We start from the raw sequence: 20,548 nt of genomic DNA, 5'->3' as shown, positions 1-20,548 counted from the left end.
TAAGCAGTTATTGGAATACAGCCCCACCCTTTTGTTTCCAGATCATCTGTAGTTGCTGTCACCCTGCAGCCGCCCAGTTGAATAGTGACAGAGACGATATGGTTGGTCAAGCTGAGAATACTTACTTACTGGCCCTTTACAGAAGTTTGCTGACCCCTGTTCTAAGCCATCAGTGGAGAGCCAGGCTGAATGAATAAACGAGTGTTCTTCTCCTCTCTCTCCTCTGAGAGAAGGCAGGAGTGTCCTCTGAGTGCTTCAGAGGGGACAATCTGTTTGCCCGGCCCTTTCCCAGTAATAGTAACCTCTGCCCTGGCCGAGATCTGTTGAGGTGTACCATCCAGATGCCCAAGACCCTCCCTGCCCGCATCTTTGAACTTGAGGCACTTTTGAGGAAATATGCTGATTTCCACAACACTATGGAAATTTCCAGAAGTGCATGGGGTGGTCTCTTGGGGACAGGTGGGGAGAAGCCACCTCTCCAGTGCCTAAGCATAAAGCCACAAGCCCTCTCTCCCTCACACCTGCTCAGGTTACTCCCTGTTTCTATCCTGAATTCATTTCGAGTCCTTACCCTTTCCCAGCTAACCCTGCACCTCCAGGAACTGTCTCTGTCAGAACCCACATGTTTGAGAAAATGCTTTTAATACGGGTATATATCTCTCACTTATAAATTACATACACATTATACAATAGTATTAAATTATATCTAGTAAAGGCAAGATTAAACTTCAATAAAGAAACATTTTAAGATTGCTTTCCCAGGAATTCCCTGGCGGTCCTGTGGTTAGGACACCATGCTCTCATTGTCGGGGACCCCGGTTCGATCCCTGATCGGGGAACTAAGATCCCACAAGCCGTGCGGTGCGACCAAAAAACTAAAAAATAAAGTTAAAAAAAAAAAAAAAAGATTGCTTTTCCATATCCAGAGGGTTATTTTTCACATCCCCTGTGCTATACACACCCCACACTTAGTGCCACCACTGGTACAGACCTTTAAGAAGCTTCCAGAGTCAGAGCAAATACCCTAATTCCTTGGGAGAAGAGGACAGGTTCTTACGAGGCCTGTTAGACCTGAACTGTTCCGGGGTCACTGGCTTTTGGCTCAGATTGGTGGCCGAGGTGACTCTTCAGCCTTACCTCTCTGCTGTGAAGTAAGGCCACTGGCCGGGGGTCCTTCAGTTCCATCTGTAGAGGATTTCCAGAGGATACTTCCAGGAGAGTGGGGCAGGGGAATTGAAGGCCACTTGCTGCTCTTGAGGGAATCCCCGCTTGGGAGTGACGTCAAGTGTATTGGCCTTAACAATCTGGGAATCACTAGACAGTACCATAGCATCAAGCAGGTGAGACAGGATGACAAAGCATATAGCGCGTCGCCACTTTCAGCGACGGTTCTCAGTGCTTTGAATGTATTTGCTAATCCTCAGAACCGCTCTATGAAGGAGGTGCTATTATGACGCTCACTTTACGCATCAGAATACTGAGGCACAGAGATGTTGAGTCATCTGCCCAAGGTCACACAGGTTGTATAGAGCCAGTCTTTAAACCTTCACGCCCAGGAGGTTTTGCCCTGGGACCTGGGCTCTTAACAATCATCTTGGTTGACCCTGCATTTGTAAAAGTCATCATTCAAAAACGAAATAAATATACACCCATTTTCATCTAGAGAGCGTCAGGATTTCCTGTGTCCTGTGTTAATCAGATAATATCTGGTGAAGACAAACCACGTGCTCGATGGGCTTCGGGTCCAAAGAAGCTTAAACCAACTCCTTGTCCTCACGCATGCTCATTTTAGTTTCAGAGAAGGACCTAAAATAGGAAAAAATAACTGGTAACGGAACGTAATATATTAAAGGCTAAATGAATATTCCAGACAAAAATGAAGACAGAGGATTAAGAAAAGCACCAAAAATAATAGAACATATTCAAAATTAAGCAAGCAGGATCATTACAAAAGAGAAAAGGACATCCCTCAACTGGTGACACTGGACTCAGAGGCTCAAAAGTAACTCCTTTGAACGGTGAACCATTCAAATTAGTTTCTTGGATGCCTGACTCACTTGCTTAGATTGGGCACAAATTCAACTAAATTGAAATAATTTTACTTCCTAATATGTATTTTCCTCTCACAGGAAAAACTGGGAAAAAAAAATCCCATCTTCTGTATACAATTGCAAAATTAAAATAACCTTATCTGTAAAAAAAAAAAAAAAAAAAAAAAAAAAAGCACAAAACAACACATACTGTTGTTTCTTTCCTAGATAACATGTAACTCAAGACTGCACTATACACGATTCCTGACGCCCTCCCAGGTCATCCTTTAGTTTCTCAGCAGGGAGTGGGGCTGTGGAATGGTACCCACCCTTGGTCCCTCAGTGCTTCAGCTCTGCTTCCACCTGGCTCGGGGTCCCGGGCATTATCTCCTGTGGCCACTCTTCTCTCCCATCCCTGCTCAGGCTCATGCTGACCCCATCCCTGGGCCTCCCTTTCCAAACACCACTAAGGCCATCCTGAGTTATAGATTGTGCTAGAGCTGAGAGATACACCAAGATAACTATACCGAGAAGAGCAGGAAACAGCTGTAGTCCTCGAAGATGAGACAGATTGAAGCTCCCTAAACTTCCCCTCCAAAGGCGATTTCTCAGTTAGCTTCTCCCTCTATACCCAACCTACTGCCACCTTTTTTCCATCCCTCCGTCTTGGCCGCCATAGTTACCCTCTCACCCCTGTTACTTTATTATGAAGACTGACTTAGATCCCGATTCAGACAAGGAGCACAGTCTACCTTTGGGTGTTCAATAAAGGTCCTCGAGCCTTTCCCAAACCAAAAAGCTTCCTAACCATAATGTCAGAGCCTTACGTACATGCATTTGTATACATTTGTGTGCATGTTAGAGAATCAGGGTTGACAAATCCCACTTCTCCCCTCTCCCGCTCCAGGCTGGTGGATGGTAAAACGTACAACAGAGTTCACAACTCACACACAAGAAATCAATCGGATTTTATTCAGCTGGGCCAGCACTCTGTGGGCCACGGCTGTGCCAGGGAGCATGGTCTGAAGAGGGTCTTCTGCCCGCACCCCAGACCCAGCTCTGACCCTTCCTGCCCAGGCACCCCAGCCAGTGCTGGACAATGCCAACTGAAAAAAAATGCACAACGTGAGAGATGTGAGTTGTTTTATTTGGGGCAAAATGAGGACTATAGCCTGGGAGACAGCATCTCAGATAGCTCTGAGGAACTGGTCCAAAGAGGCAGGGGGGAAGGTCAGTATAGATGTGATTTTGGTGAAGGGGGAGTACATGCAATCAAGCACATAGTTTTGGCAGAAGGTTACTGCTAGTCACAAGGAGCAGACGTCACCATTAATGATTTTAGTGCTTTTCTAGATGTGAGGAGGTGCAAGAAGTGGGCTCATAAAATCTTCCCCTGAAAGTGTCTAACTATCTGAAGACCTGTTCTGCCAGTTTTGCCCAGAGCACAGAGAGTGCATCATTCCTCATCTCCACCCTGAACTCCTTTCAGGGGGTGTTGAAGGTCAGCGGTCGCAGCAGCTTGTGATTTCATCCTTGTAGAGTCAGGTGGCAAGTGCCAGCTTTTAGTTGGCAACAAGAACCACAGACCTTTTCCCCCACTCTGTCCCAGCAGAAGGGAGCAGGCTCGGAGGATGGCCCCCCAGCCTCCCTGGGCCCAGATGTGACTTTGTAGGGTGGCAGAGACAGTAGAGCAGCTGCCCCTAGGGGCACCAGGACAGGACTGAGACAGGAGCCAGCATGATGGCCCTGGAGATCTAGCAGCGCGAGAGGACATAAAAGGGTCACTTCCTGAATCAGCAGTGGTCGCCACTCAACAGGGCTCCCCAGAGGGGACCCTCTTATCAGGTGCATCCGTGCTGTCTCCCTGGGCAAGGAGACAGGATGCTCTGGCTGCAGCAGACGACCAGGCCACTGAGCGGTGAGTGCGGCAGTAGAGCGAATATCCCCACCTGCTCTTCCAGGACCATCCACCCAACGTCTGAGTCTTTACTTCTTGCACAATGAAAATTTAAAGAGGCACACTTTTAATGAGGGCGTCGGTTTAAATAAAACGTACCTTTTGTCCGGGATAAGCCTTGTCCAAACCAGAGCTTATATAATAAGGAGCACGGCCAGACAAAGAACTTGTGACTCTCATGGATTTGCTTATGCTAAGGTCTATTAAGATGACACAGATTTTTATTTCAAACTCAAACATATCAATGACTGTCAACTTAGGAGTCATTTGATGAACGTAAATACTTGACTCTGACAACCCCCCAAACACATCTTTCTAAACTAGCAAAAATGGCCAACATCGGCTGGGTTGATAGTCACATGAATTTCCTTTTGGATAAATGTGATCCTGAGTGGAGAAAACAAGCTTTCTGTGATGAATGTGTCAGCTTCTAATAAAGAATGAATTAGAGTAGGTATGCTGCAAGGAGAAACCCTGATAAATATCCTTATGAGTTTGACAAATATTGCAACATAACAAGAAATAAGAATGGGATGAAAATATTTGCCCATATGGAGAAAGCATTTTATAAAAAACTTAACTTTCTGCAGTAATAGCCAATACTTCATAAAGTTATAGAGGGATTACATAGATCCTTCATATTCATAAAATTTTATTGCTATTCTTCAATAAAATATAAATAACATTGTCAATGAAATTCATCTTTTGAGTCCACAAAAGGTGGAATATTAACAGTTTATTACTTATTAAAGGCTGTTACTTCAAATGGTGAAAATTATTGCTTCCCCCTGGAGCAAGTCAAATTAGATCCTCCATAACCTCTTAGTTAAAATTTTTACCTCTTTTAAGTCTAAAAAGTCAGGGGCACATGATTACCCAACTGGAAATTTTTAATGAGCCCAGTGATAAATATCATCTTAAAACCAAGAAGAGCTTCCAGATGCTTACCTATATCAATTCACCTAAAATGGTGTAAATACAAAGTCTAATTACAGCTGAAGGAGAACAGAGTGTTTGCTGGTGGAACAGTCGATACAATTTAGAAGCAGCAAAATCAACACCAGTAATCAACATCAACACTAATAATAATCCCGCATGAAATGCCTCTCCCCCACAAAAATAATGACATATGAAGTTAAAAGATGATGTTAAATTTACCCTTGAATATTTTTCTATTGAGCTTAGCTTGGATCAACCTGTGCAGAGTGCAGAAAATTGGAAGACATGTATAATTCAGTTCTAGAGGATAATACTACTGGGAATATAGTAGATTGGGTGGTGAAGGTTCCTCATTCCTGAAATGATAGAGTTGTTATTATTTAAGTAATAACTTTAAAGGTATATAGGCCATGTTTTTGGACCCATTGTCACCTAAGCCATTTTTATTCTCTGAGCTTGCAGAAGGAATGTTATTTAATTAGCTTATTGTTTGCTTACTTTGTATTCTGTAACATGCGTAAAAGTATTTTATGTTTTCATATCTCTCTATGTACAAATATACATAAAAGCAAAGATAAATAATACAAAAACAAATGTATTTTTCTTTTTTCTGTTGAACCCTACTTTATATTCCATCCCCCAAGTTTCTTCATGTGCCAGAGTCTTGTATTTTATTCTGTTCTCCTTTTTTTCCCATTGTCAGTAAATAATGCATGTAACCATCTATCCTCATCAAAATAGAATGTTTGCTTTTATTAAAAAGGATCTCCCTTCCCTTCTTTCAAACAAAATACAACACATAAAACATCTATTTTTTTTCCCTTTACGCACTAGACCTTTATTTGTGTAGCTCTTCGGAAAACAGGTAATTTCATGAACAGCGTGAAAAGGTGAAGTATCAGGTCAACTGCTGAAGAGGCTACTTTTAAAATCTCCCCGAAGAGACTACTTTTAAACTCTCCCCAAAGAGACCAGCAGTGTGATTCACTGAGTTGGAAGAGCTTATTGAGGGGAGAAGGGGCTGTTTGCAGAGCAGGTGAGAAGAGAGAGGAGTGTTTACAGAGCTGATAAAAGCACCTTTTACTTCAAATGTTTGCCATAAGAAAGTTCAGTTGAATAGAGTAATCCTCCAAGGTGGGTGATTTGGTCAACTGAGCTCTAAAACTCAAATGAGAGAAAACGTAGGCCATAACGTCCTTTTGGGTCCTCCGTACCATCTTAAAAACCCGAACGCACTTTTTGGCCAACCGAGTATAACAAGACAGAAATTAAGGGAAAATTTGTGTTAAAGAAAAGTCTTTTAATCGTGTGACCAGTATCGGCTTATCTGTATTAATAGAGAGCCACAGTCTGCATCAAACACACCGCAGTCTGAACAGGCAAGGCAAAAAGGGAGAAATCAGGTTTAACGGGTTGAAATCATTCTTTTACCTCATGCTTAAAAAAATATAAGGTATTACATTGTTACATTACCGATGGCTACTTTGAGATCTCTTAGTTTCTCATGCATTTTCTTCTATGTGATCATATAACCTACCCTTTAAAATAGTGTATTTTTCTCCCCATTTGTATTGCTATTTTGCATTATTTTCCTTGCATTGATCAGTCTCTAATTTATTTGAATTTGGCAGTATCAGTTTGAGTTCTAATTTTATATTTTGAAATTCTCATCAGGTACTCTATTTATTGTGACCTAAAAAAGTTGAAACTTATGGCTTCAGGAGTACTTCTGAAAGGCCATTTGTCAAGTGACAGAAATGTGATTGTGATTTTTTTTTTTCAAATATGATCTTTCTGGAAGTTGTTTACCCGTCTTAAATTTCATAGTCCACCGTCTTTTTTCTTAATATAGTAGTATCACTGATTAAACGAAGACTCAAAACACTTTAAAATAAAATTAAGATAACTATATGTATCATATTCTTGATTTTCCTATAAATGAACAAAGTTAGATTTTTCTGCATATCTCAATAAATTCAATTAAATGAGAAATGGTGTAAATTAGTTAGCCCACCAAGGTGTGGTAGTTTTTTCCAGTAGAATATTCAGATTGTTGACTCCTATTATAAATCTGTCTCTTCTCTGTACTTTTGGTAGACATTACCCTTAATTTTAGGCCTCTCATCATTTTTCTAAGTTTTCTCACTGTGTTAGGTAATTCAGTAATACACATATTTGAGGTTATAAACCTAGTTCAGCTTATAAATCTGTAAGCATAAACTGTGGAAGCAGGGTACAAGGGCTTGAATTCCTTCTCTACTAAATATAAGGCAAACTTGGGCAAGTTATATCATCTCTCTGTGCCTCAGTTTCCCACCGGTAAAGTGAGAATGACATGTTTATTCTTCTATAGAGTTGTTGGACAGAATATGAGTCCACACAAATGAAGTGCTTACAGGAGCTATAAAGTCTGATATCCAGTGGCAAGGGCCTTTCACTCCAAAGCAATATGTACAATCCCTTTTCTAATGTGAGCTGATTTCAGCATTGTTAGGCAATAATAATAAGAGCTCATTTGTTTAACATTTTGCACATATTAGGCATTAAACGATTTCATGCATTTAAAGCAAACAATGATCCCATGGGGTCATTGTCTTCTCTTCACTTTACAGTCAGGAAACTGGAGCTTTGAGAGCTCAGTTTCTTGCTCGATACAAACAATTGACCAAAAAGCCCAGATGTGGACCTGATTCTCTAACTTCAGAAGCCAAGCTCTCAACGCGTTCCCTGACATTTCATTTGGCCCCTGAAAAGGCCAAAGTAGAATACATATCTGAGCCTAACAATGTTCATAAACTTTCCTTCACCTTTTCTCCCTCCTCATACACTGAGATGTTGCCTTCTTGTTTCTGCTCAGTTAATTGCATTTCACACCTTATTTTCTCGTTTTGCCCCGGTCTCCCTTATCCTCTGCATAATTTTTTGTTTGCTCCTGGGATTGTTTTTCTTAAACTCCTCTTGTTATACTATATTATTTTTTTTTAATACCTTTTTTTTTTCCTTTTTCCTGGCTGTGCCACGCGGCTTGCAAGATCTTAGTTCCCTGACCAGGATCAAACCTGTGCTCCCTGCATTGGGAGGGCAGAGTCCTAACCACTGGACCACCAGGGAAGTCCCTATTCTTTTTAAATGTATAGTCCTTTGAGAGTTTCTGGTGTGGCTAGTTAGCTTGTTTCCCTTACCTATATTATCAGTTTTTTAACAAGAGTGTTTCTTCACGTTTCATTTTTTTTTTTTTTAAGAGAATGGCTGCATTGTCAGTGAGGTAATGAAGCCCGCGGTATTTTTTTTTTTTTTAAATAAATTTATTTATTTATTTTTGGCTGTGTTGGGTCTTCGTTTCTGTGCGAGGGCTTTCTCTAGTTGCGGCGAGCAGGGGCCACTCTTCATCGCGGTGCACGGGCCTCTCACTATCGCGGCCTCTCTTGTTGCGGAGCACAGGCTCCAGACGTGCAGGCTCAGTAGCTGTGGCTCACGGGCCCAGTTGCTCCAAGGCATGTGGGATCTTCCCAGACCAGGGCTCGAACCCGTGTCCCCTGCATTGGCAGGCAGATTCTCAACCACTGCGCCACCAGGGAAGCCCACGTTTCATTATTAAATCCTGGTCTCTGCCCTTTTGTCCTCCCTTCCTGTTAATCACTATATCTAATGTATTAATAACAAATAATTTTGTATAGAAAAGGATTGTTTTCTGATATTAGTAACCCTTTTCAGCAAGCTTAAGCGCAGATATTTAGTTCCTGAATGGAAAAAATGCATTTATCTGAAAAATGTCAGGTTATAGTTAGTTTTCCCCGTTTGCCCTTGATTTGCTGGCTGGCTTTTCACAACTCTTCTAGAAAATGAAATTTTGTTTACCTCTTTGCATTTGTTCTTCCAAGAGCATGGTTATGCCTGACCTGAATTTTTAACCCCTGCCCCCATGACATAAAGCACATTGTTCATAAATTTTAAAACATGAATTTTAATTAGACATGCTTGTAAAATTTTGGAGACAATATAAATGCTCCATAAATTGCATAAAGACATAAGACAGATTTTCTGGTTGTGAACTTAATGTTTATTAGTCTAATCTAATGACTTTGAAACTTAATCCATCAGGGCAGCCCTCATCATTTCAAAATACTGCTCTTCTGGGAAAATACACACTTTTTGTTTAGAAAGTTTTCTTAAATATTTTTCTAGTCTTCACCATGTCACAGTGCCTAGTCTCCTAATTTTGGTTATTATAAGATTAAGTATTAAAAGTTCATTGGAATGAGAAGCCCTGAACTCTGTTAAAATCAGCTCTCATATTAGGATATGTTTCTCCAGTTCACCTTGCAACTTTTTGTCATTTCGACAGGATACCCTTAACTTTTAACATCAACATTGTTTCCTCAATATGACATAATTTCTTTTGTATTTGATTTCATATATGTCTTCTAATGAGAGAGAGGATAAAATAAGCTCCATCACCATCCACTATGAAGCGCTCAGAAAGTCCGAGTTGTGGGGTGTGATTCGTAATTGGAAACTAATTCCACGTAGAGCTCGCATGGTATAAATGGCCTTATCTAGACACTGGCTGTATTTGGGATATATTCTGATCTACAGTGCTAGAAAGTAAAGGTGCTATCTAATATTGATCATGGCTAAATATCACAACAGTTAATAACAGGTCACATTCTATTAATATGGAAGATGCTATTTTCATTGTATATGTCAGCTAAACCTTAGACGTCAAGTATTTTTGAGAACCGGATAAAAATAATGACAGGAAACAAACTCCAAAGAACCCAGGAAGGAAACAAAAAACTGAAATGCAGTTTGGAAATAGTCAAATCAATTTTAGTAACTGGTGTCAAATCTTCTCCAAACAATTTAGGTGTATTGAAAAGATGCAAATACTTCTGGAAAAGCCAAGTCAGCTCCTTATTTTGTTTGTGTTGCAGTCGGGCAGGTCTTCATCTCCTCTCGCATGCCCATCCTTCACCAAATGTATTTGTTACTATGACAGCTCAAGTTGAGAAAGAGGCATATAAAAATCCTGTGGGTGTTTGTTAAACTTTACAAGAACTAGGACAGTCCTGCATTTAATGCTCGAGTACTAACTCTGGACCTGTGTCCACCTCCACCCCCATCCATACACATCCTCTCACGTTTCCTTATTTTCTTTTATTTAGGAGAAATTAACCACATTACTAAATTTCCTTCACACCCTTAATAGAATTAACGTAACATCACCTGAGCGAGCACTTTCTGAGTTTTCTCCCTAAACAGTAAAGAAGTCCCTGTCCACGATTCCTTAGAAGATATTCCTTACATTTCTTCTGGGTTTTAGCTCCGCACAGAGTTTACATTTCCGAATAACAAACCTTCTCCTGGAGGTTGGTAAGCAGTAAACACAACCGCAGATGCGTTTTCGCCCTAGAGTGGAAAGGTTTATTCCTGAAATAACATGCTAATGATCATTTTAATGGGTAACATCGAATGTGTTAGTTCAAATATGACAGAATTTTTTTTTTTTTATTCTTTCAAACCCTTGTTTTTGTTTTTGTTTTCGTATGTGTGTAATTTTCCCCCCTGCCTAGACCTGGTTAACCGTTTCTGTGAGCAGGTCCTCAATTTTTTACTTTGTCCCTACTTTCCTGTCCTAGCCCCGTCTTCCCCCGGTGTCGACTCCGTCCCCTTGCAGCGCACAGGCAGCCAGCATGGCCCGCAGAGCGCTGCCGTGGCCACCTTCCAGAGGGCCAGCTACGCCGCCGGCCCAGCCTCCAGCTACGCGGACCCCTACCGGCAGCTGCAGTATTGTCCTTCCGTCGAGTCTCCGTACAGCAAATCCGGCCCTGCCCTCCCTCCCGAAGGCACCTTGGCCAGATCCCCGTCCATCGATAGCATTCAGAAAGATCCCAGGTGGGTACCAACCTTTTTCTCTTCCCGATCACTGCGAAAGAGGTTTTCGAACCAGGCCTTGTTACTACGTGATTTCTTTTTGCGTTGCGTTATTGCATCCATGTCACTGGCTGGCTGAGTATGAAAGGGTTGACTTTGGTTGGGTTTTTTTTTTTTTTTTTTTTTTTTTTTTATAAATTTATTTATTTATATTTATTTTTGGCTGTGTTGGGTCTTCGTTTCTGTGCGAGGGCTTTCTCCAGTTGCGGCAAGCGGGGGCCACTCTTCATCGCGGTGCGCGGGCCTCTCACTATCGCGGCCTCTCTTGTTGCGGAGCACAGGCTCCAGACGCGCAGGCTCAGTAGTTGTGGCTCACGGGCCCAGTTGCTCCGCGGCATGTGGGATCTTCCCAGACCAGGGCTCGAACCCATGTCCCCTGCATTGGCAGGCAGATTCTTAACCACTGCGCCACCAGGGAAGCCCTTTGGTTGGGTTTTATAATCTTCTGTTTGACTGGGAATATTGGTATCGATCATGGATCCCTAGTATCTTCTTGGTTCAACAGCAAAGACGATCTTTTGATCAGAACATTTGTAGGTGCTTGAGGGTTTCAGCTATTTGATGAGATGTTGAACAGTTTTCTTTCATGCAATAGAAATGGAGGATTGGGGAGTTATATCATTTGACTTCAAATACTGTGGTCTAGGTATTTTCTTGTCTCAGTAGAAGCATGCTTTGTCGCGTTGTATGTTTCCATTCATCAGAGTGGAAAGTGGCACACCTAGCAGATTATACTAAAAATTGGAAATTTAGAAAAGCCTTATTACCTTCATTTTTGTGTCTGAAAATAAACATTAGGCTGAAGTTGATTGGCCATTGATTAAAAACTTGAATATAATATATTAAAGAAATTGTTATTATTGAGAAGTATTTCTTTTTTGCTTTCTTTTTTCAACAGTGGTGAGGGATTTAGTGATACTCTACTTCTGAAATTGGAATTGAATTCCTGTAGAGTTAAATGATGTTTTATTCATAGGCATTTGATTTATGCAGAGTCCCACAAATATATATCTGCATCTGTGAATACTATAGATATATCAGATTCCTGGTATGTCTTTGTAACAGGGCGTGTGACTTGAATCTGGTGGTGTACTTAAAATTCATCTCAAGGAATTTTGGGATATTTTCTCTGATAGAGCACACAAGTGCATGTGTACTATATTGAGGGGTTTGCATAGATTCTTTTGTAAAAAGAAATCGCTTCTACATACATAAAAGGCAGAATGGGACCATTTCATGGTATTCTTTGAGATAGCTTCTTTAGCACAATTCAAACCTGCTTGGAGGGTTTATGTTAAATATTATATGTGGTAGAACCTCCATTGTAAAGGTACATTGTAATAAGTGCTCACTGTTAGCTACTAGAAATAAGAAGAATTCTTATACTTACATTGTCCGGCATCCTGCTTCTCTAGATTTTCAGTCGAAACAGGGATCTCTATCATCTTGGTCCTGAAATCTGCCCCTGATCCTTCAGTATTCTTGGCATGTGTGGGTAGAATGTTCTTCAGATAACAACACCTCAACACTCTCTATTTCTTTCTTTCTTTCTTCAATATTTATTATTTTTTTATTGAAGTATAGTTGATTTACAATGTTGTGTTAGTTTCTGCTGTACAGCAAAGTGATTCCGTTATACATATATATGCATTCTTTTTTATATTATTTTCCATTATGGTTTATCCCAGGATATTGAATATAGTTCCCTGTGCTCTACAGTAGAGTCTTGTTGTTTATCCATTCTATATATAATAGTTTGCATCTGCTAACCCCAAATTCCCAATCCATTCCTCCCCCAACACTCTCTATTTTTAAATAATTTTTCTAGACATGCTATTGAAAACATGTAGAAATAGAAGTAAACTCTTAGCAAATGCTAAATAGAAAAATACATAATTGAATTGGCATCGCTTTATTTAACACTATACTTAAATTGAGGCTAAGCGTTTAATCTTTGGTGGAAAGGTTTTAAAATTTCATATTAGAGGAATTTGGCTTGATAGGAACCCAAATTTATGTTTCTCTAGCTACAGCTTCGCTTCTTTATTTTATACTGTGTATTAAATGCATTTTATTTTATTAAATGGCATAGCCTTCTCATTTTATGTTACTGTCACTTTTATAGCCTTTTTTCTTCTTTCAGTGTATCATCATGGCTATTATCTTTTTAAGTTATGGATTATGTGACATATATTTATTGAGTGCCTACTGTAAACCAAAAAAGAGAAACACCAATAAGAAATGTGAGAATGAATAAGAGTATACTGGCCACTGACCTTTTTTTTTAAGGATTTTCTTATTTATTTATTTATTTATTTATTTATTTTTGGCTGTGTTGGGTCTTCGGTTCGTGCGAGGGCTTTCTCCAGTTGCGGCAAGCGGGGGCCACTCTCCATCGCGGTGCGGGGACCGCTCTTCATCGCGGTGCGCGGGCCTTTCTCTATCGCGGCCCCTCCCGTCGCGGGGCACAGGCTCCAGACGCGCAGGCTCAGCAATTGTGGCTCACGGGCCCAGCTGCTCCGTGGCATGTGGGATCTTCCCAGACCAGGGCTCGAACCCGTGTCCCCTGCATTAGCAGGCAGATTCTCAACCACTGCGCCACCAGGGAAGCCCGCCACTGACCTTTTGTAGGTGTAAACTTATATACAAATCAGTGTTATAGGAATTACAGTTCACTATGTTATTTTTAAGAATGCTAAGCATTGGCTTTAAATATGTGTTAATTCTGAAAAAAAAAATCATACAACCATCCTAAAGTCAGGTATAGAAGCAAAACAAACAGAACCAGATCTAGAACCAGAACTGAATTATTATGGCTTAATATAAAAGGAACTAACAATAATAACCTGGCATTATGCAAAATGGGTATATAAAATACAATAATGCCTTTCTTGTAGAGTTTTTTTTAAAATAAAGGAGTATGTCAAATTGTTCAGATTTAATTGAGACAGCCCAAATCTAATTTAAAATTCTAGTCCACAATCTAATGCTTCTTTTATGATAACATTTTTGCATCTTCTTTTGAATAGTGAATTTTGGTTCTTCCTAGGTGAATATTACTAGAATGCCTATCTTTTACTTTGGGGGTTCAAAATTGTTTATTTCAACATTATAACTTATGATTTAAACTTTTCCAGCTTTTAGACTTCTTTCAAGCTTTTATACATACATTTTTGAAGAGAATTTGTTAAAGTTTTATTTATCATTAAATACCAGACCATGTAAGCCTCTTTGCCATTGCAAACATGTATTTATAGCACATTACAATTCTCAAAACACTTTTCCTTACATCTTTAACTTAATTCTCCTTTGTGGGAGGAAACTGATATCCCCATATTTTGTGCCTTAAATAAATGGAGAATTGGAATAAATGACCCATGGGTACACAGGCTAGAATCCACACTTTTAGGACACGGGGCACGTATTGGCATGGGCATTTATATTTCTTTATAAAAAATAAAAAGGAAAAGGAAAGACTATACTCACATCTTTTATGATTTTCTTGGAGGATGAGTAAATGATAGCACCAGTTTTCTGTGTGTAGGAGTGAATGAAGGAATGAAGGAAATGATACAAATTGTCTAAATAGGTCTGGTCTCTCTGATAATTGCTTATGGATATGTGGTCTTTGTTTTGTTTTTCCTTTCTTTTCTCTTCTACTATCTGCCTATCCGACTTATTGCAGATCAGTATCTTTTCTCTATTAAGGAGCTTCAGTGAGGAGTTTTCAAGCAAATCATCCATTTTAAAATAAGAATTTGAAATCAAGGTAGCCCCAATTCAGTCATTAGACTTGAAACCAGAAACTCCCTGTTATCTTTTTTTTTTTTTTGATATTTTGATGACATTTATTTATTTATTTATTTAGGCTATTTTATTTTATTTTTTTAATTTATTTTTTTAAATTGAAGTATAGTTGATTTACAGTGTTGCATTAGTTTCAGGTGTACAGCAAAGTGATTCAGTTATACATATATATATTCTTTAAAACAATTAAAAAAATTTTTTTCTAAGCCATAGGATATGAAAGGATTGGTTCTGAAGGATTAGGTTTTTCTAGCTTACTTGGCTGAGTCATATAGATCGGGGCAAAACTTTTCACTTTTAATTGCCCCTACTGTACTCCAGCAAAGAATGCACAGAAACCTTTTATACAAGGAGACGGTAGAATCTGATTGCCTTTTTAAGTCAGAAATCACTTTGAAAAAAAAATTTATATATATGTTTGCTTTACAGCCACATTCGCTGAGAATTTTTATTTGTTAATTGCATGTTATCTTCCATAAAATGTGAATTTCTTAAGAATTATCACAGCTAATACGTTGTTTGTACTATACCAGATACTGAGTTTTATATAGTGCTTTTAAACATGTAGGTCAAATATAAATCTTTAAATTATATGAAAGGACTCACCCCAACTCAGTGATGTTGGGAGTGATAAGTCATAGCATCCTTGTTGTGAAAATGTGATTGATGAAATAACCAGAAAAAAAGCAAGACTGATGTACCTGGTGTACTAATGGTGCTATAAATGTTCTTGTCTATAAAAGAAAAGTTATGGCTAAGGCATTTACTGACAGAACTTAATGTGTAGGTTGCAGCATGAATGGCATCTTTTAATCAAGTTGGATTAACCCCTTTTCAGGATATTGTAATCCTTGATGTAAACTACCTCAAAAGCAGTTTTTCAAACATGCTAAAGGAATCTAACTTACTGTAAACATGATTCACAGTAAAATTCTGTCTTCTTTTTGTTATTCAGTGTAACAGAGAAATAAATGCAATGACACATCTTTATGCTGAACTTGAGCCCAAATTAGCAACTGCATTTTCAGTTGGCTCTATCAAACTTGTTCTCCATGTTTTGTTTCACGCCACAGTATTTGACCAATCATCTAAAAATATGCACTTTTAAGGAATTACCTAGTGTATTACTAAAATTATTTTATTATTGGATGTTGTATTAGTATATATTATGAAGTAATACTGCTTGTAAATATCATCAGGTAAACCTAGGTTAAGAATGTTTTCCAAATGCTGTTTTTTTTTTCATTGCTTACCTGCCCACTCCATAACCGCACATAGCATATAGTGAAATGAATGCTCAGGAAACAAAATATATACAAAGATGCTTTTTTTAAAGGTGAAGATTTAAAAAATAATTTTAGAATCTTTATTAACGTTTAAAGCGCCATTATTATGTCATTTAGGTAACATATCTGAAGTGTTTGCAATAAAACAGTCATAATATTCTTCCTAGTTCAGTTCTGGGGTGGTGAATCTCTGGGGAGTTTGTTTTTCACTTAAAATGTTCAATAATCATTTATTTAACTGGGGAAATGTCAGAGGGGGAAAAAATACAGCATCTGCAATTTAAAGACCCTCAGTGCAAAGAGCACTTGGACGTCATTTATTCAGTTAGGCCAAAAGCAAGCCCAACAATTGGCCATTCAGTCTCTGTTTGAATGCCTCTCGAAATGGGCCACTCACCATCTCTTGAAGCATTTTATTAATTTCTTGAATAATTCAAGCCTTGTACACTCATTTATATTGAAATCTTCACCCCTTGTAAGTTCACTCCCTGATCTTGTTTCTGACCTTTGCAGTCATGTTAGAATACGTCTATCGCTTCTTCAGAGACAGCCCTGAGGACAGTTATTACTCCTCCCCCCAGCGCCTTCTCAGTGAGACTTTTTTTTAATTTATTATTTTTTTATTGAAGTATAGTTGATTTACAATGTTTCAGGTGTACAGCAAAGTGATTCAGATATCTATATATATGTATATATATTCTTTTTCATATTCTTTTCCATTATGGTTTATCACAGGGTATTGGATATAGTTCCCTGTGCTATACAGTAGGACCTTGTCGTTTATCTATTTTATATATAGTTGTGTGTATCTGCTAATCCCAAACTCCTAATTTATCCCTCCCCCACCCCCTTTCCCTGTTGGTAACCATAAGCTTGTTTTCTATTTCTGTGAGTCTGTTTCTGTTTTGTAAATAAGTTCATTTGTGTCATATTTTAGATTCCACATATAAATGATATCAAATGGTATTAGTCTCTCTCTGTCTGACTTACTTCACTTAGTATCATAAGCTCTAGGCCCATCCATGTTGCTGCAAATGGCATTAGTTCATTCTTTTTCTTAATGGCTAAGTAGTATTCCATTATATATATAATGAAATTTTATATATATATATATATATATATATATATATATATATATATATATATATATATAAAATTTTCTTTTTAACTTAAATGAGGGGCTTTACATTCACTTCTTGTTGGGTGATTCCATTATTTGATACTTCAGACTCCAGTTTTGTTATCCAGCATGATTATTATAATGCACTGCTCATGCCGCTTGGAAATATGAAAAGCACACATATATGTCCTCAGCGAGGTTTTATCAACACATGGCCAGAGCTGGGCAGGGACACAGCCCTGTAGCTCTCATTCCTTTAAACTCTTCCCTCCAGGTCCATCTGAAGGCACATGTGTTCTCGGTGACTTTTCTGGGGAATATTGTAGGGTGAACTCTGCAGGTGCAATGATAGCATGAAAAGAGCTTCATTCTTTAAGGAGCTGTTAAAGGTATGTGAGAGAGAAAGGTATATCCACAAATGACTGTAGTGCGTTGGGTAAATAAGACAGATGTGATAGAAGAAGTACAGAGGCGGAATTGAGTGGTTGGCCGGAACCTTGAGGAATAGTTGATATTTACATATGAAAAAATGGGAGGGAAAGCTCTCTAGTTGAAAAGAAAAGAGGGCTGGAAGTCGGGGGTGGTGCCTGTTTGAAGTACTCCAGCCTGGTTGGGCTGGGATGGGAGGGCAGCTGTCCACCCACCGAGTCAGCAAGAAATGTTAGCTTGCATCTCTGTATGCGGATTTTTTTACTTATAAATTATGAGCATGGTATGTTCATTTCCTAGGGCTGCCTTGCCATACAAATTACCACAAACTGGGTGGCTTCAACCAACAAAAATGTATTCTCTTACAGTTGTGGGGGCCAGAAGTCTGAAAAATCACGGCCTGAGCAGGGTCATGCTTCCTCCAAAGGGTCTGGGGTGGCCCTGCCATCCCTTGAATGCGGCTGCAGAGCTTCAGTCTCTGCCTCTGTCTTCACTTACACCTTCCTCTCTGTCTCACGTCTCCCATCCTGTTCCTATGAAGACACCAGTTGCTGTATTTAAGATCCACGCTAATCCAGGATGACTTCATCTTCACCCAATTACATCTGCAAAGACACTATTTCCAAATAAGGCCATATTCTGAGCTTCTGAATAGATATGAATTTTGGGGAGACACCCTGCTCAACTAACTACACGTTTCAGTGTACTATTATACTATTTACACTGTAAAACAGATGTGCACTAAAGATAGAACTTGAAACGGGATGTTAAAGATAAAACACCACAATTAAAAGTTTTTATTTCAGTTTACATTTTTAAAATTTCTTTTATTGAAGTATAGTTGACTCACAATGTTGTGTTAATTTCTGCTGTACAGCGATGTGATTCAGTTATACATATATATGCTTTCTTTTTTATATTCTTTCCCATTATGGTTTATCACAGGATATTGAATACAGTTCCCTTTGCTATACAGTAGGACCTTGTTGTTTATCCATCCTGTATATAATAGTTTGCATCTGCTGATCCCAAACTCCCAATCCATCCCTCCCCACCCCCTCCCCCTTGGCAACCACATGTCTGTTCTCTCTGTCTGTGCGTCTGCTTTGTAGATAGGTTCATTTGTGTCGTATTTTAGATTCCACGTGTAAATGATATCATATGGCATTTGCCTTTCTCTTTCTCACTTACTTCACTTAGTGTGATAATCTCTAGTTGCATCCATGTTGCAGCAAATGGTACTATGTCATACTTATTTTATGACTGAGTAATATTCTATCATATATATACCACATCTTCTTTATTCATTCATCCGTCAATGGACATTTAGGGAGCTGTGAAAGATCAGTATACACTTTTTTTTTTTTTTTAATATTTTCCATTGTTTATCTGAAATGCAAATTGAAGTGGGCATCCTGTATCTTTTTAAATTAATTAATTAATTAATTAATTTATGGCTGTGTTGGGTCTTTGTTTCTGTGTGAGGGCTTTTTCTCTAGTTGTGGCAAGTGGGGGCCACTCTTCATCACGGTGCGCGGGCCTCTCACTATCGCGGCCTCTCTTGTTGTGGAGCACAGGCTCCAGACGCGCAGGCTCAGTAGCTGTGGCTCACGGGCTTTGCTGCTCCGCGGCATGTGGGATCTTCCCAGACCAGGGCTCGAACCCGTGTCCCCTGCATTAGCAGGCAGATTCTCAACTACTGCGCCACCAGGGAAGCCCCCAGTATACATTTTTAATCGTAAAAATCTGTCTTTAGAAAGAGCAATATGGTTGAATATGTTAGATCTGAGTATATTATCGCTGTTTTTGCTGGTTAACATGTGTGATGTTCATCGCTCCATCTATCTGTGGATAGATGGGGGAGCATAGCTATTTTCTTAGCCCTTGGCCATGCTTGAATCATTTGTGCTACCTTGCTCGTATTGGGAGGGTTAGTTTAAAGCTAGATCGTATAATCTAAAACTTCTCATGGACTGGCACACATCGCATGGACCGACACACGTCAACAGCAGTAAGGAGCCCTAGTGGTCAAATTAGCAAGGGTGTGACGGTCATCCTTGCTGTGTTGTGGCTTCCAGTAAAAAATGCACCGTCATCTGAAATGTGGGCCCAGTGAGAGGGCCAGTGCCAACCTGTGGAGTAAGTATGATCGTTCTGAATTGCTTTATTTTGTTTGGTTAAGTAAATAAGTAGAATTTCAGATGTTCTCCCCTCTCAGCCCAGGTGCTGATCTTGGGCAGCCCCGCAGTGCAGGCTCTCGTCCAGCACAGGAGGAGTAGAGGAGGTCTGGGCTGTAAAGGGCGTACCCAGGGGAAAAGGATTCTCAGCAAGTCATGATTCGAGGCGTGATGCTCACCTGCTCTGCCTTCAGTGCCCATGTGTGTAAAGCGGAAATGATAAAAGCACCTTCCTCGTGAAGGTGTTGTGAGATGACACGTGTTCAGACCTCAAGGTCTTTGGGGGCGTTTCCTGGCATAGGGACGGGCCCACTGTTGTCACCACTGCCTCTCTGCTGCCAGCACGGCGCCTGCCGTCAGGAGCACCTGTGGCCCAAGCCTCGAGCTGAGAATGGCACTTGGGAGTCAGAGACGTGGAAGAAGTGGGTGAAGGCACAGAGGCCGTGTGCTGCCGAGTGGGAAAGACCGAGGAGCAGATCCTGGGGGGATGCCCTGCTGGGAGGCCAGGGATGGGAGGGCCTCTGGGGAGGCCAGAGCACAGGCCAGAGCGGGCAGCGAGGAGGGAGAACTGAGACCTGGGCCCTCACGGCCAGGAAGCAGAATCGGAAGATGGAAGGGAAGACTCCAACTGCGAAAGGATTTTGTTTGTTTTACAAAAGCCTCCTTTTCAGGATTCCTTTTATCAACTGAAAGGAAAGCAGTGTTTACACACAGTACTTGTTTCTGCCCATCTTGATTCTCCCAGAGCCCAGATTACTCATTTTGCCTTCTGTCTTCGGAATCCCTGGTAGGAGTGAACAACTGCATTTCTAAAAGAGCGACTCATTTGTAATACTACGCCCTCAGCTCGTTTATACCAAAGCGGGTTC

The 20,548-nt window shown here is 39.9% G+C and overlaps 1 protein-coding gene across 4 annotated transcripts in view; it reads left to right on the top strand.

Moving 5' to 3' along the window:
* CTNND2 (catenin delta 2) overlaps positions 1-20,548 on the top strand; it is a 953,172-nt gene that overhangs the window by 568,585 nt on the left and 364,039 nt on the right. For all 4 annotated transcript variants that reach the window (XM_057541331.1, XM_057541330.1, XM_057541332.1 and 1 more), the window contains one exon: positions 10,566-10,821. In XM_057541331.1, the coding sequence (XP_057397314.1) occupies positions 10,566-10,821 (256 nt within the window). The remainder of the gene's footprint in view (positions 1-10,565; positions 10,822-20,548) is intronic.

Source organism: Balaenoptera acutorostrata, chromosome 2 (genome assembly GCF_949987535.1).
Source record: "Balaenoptera acutorostrata chromosome 2, mBalAcu1.1, whole genome shotgun sequence".
Taxonomy (NCBI): domain Eukaryota; kingdom Metazoa; phylum Chordata; class Mammalia; order Artiodactyla; family Balaenopteridae; genus Balaenoptera; species Balaenoptera acutorostrata.
This window is presented reverse-complemented; position numbering and strand designations above follow the sequence as displayed.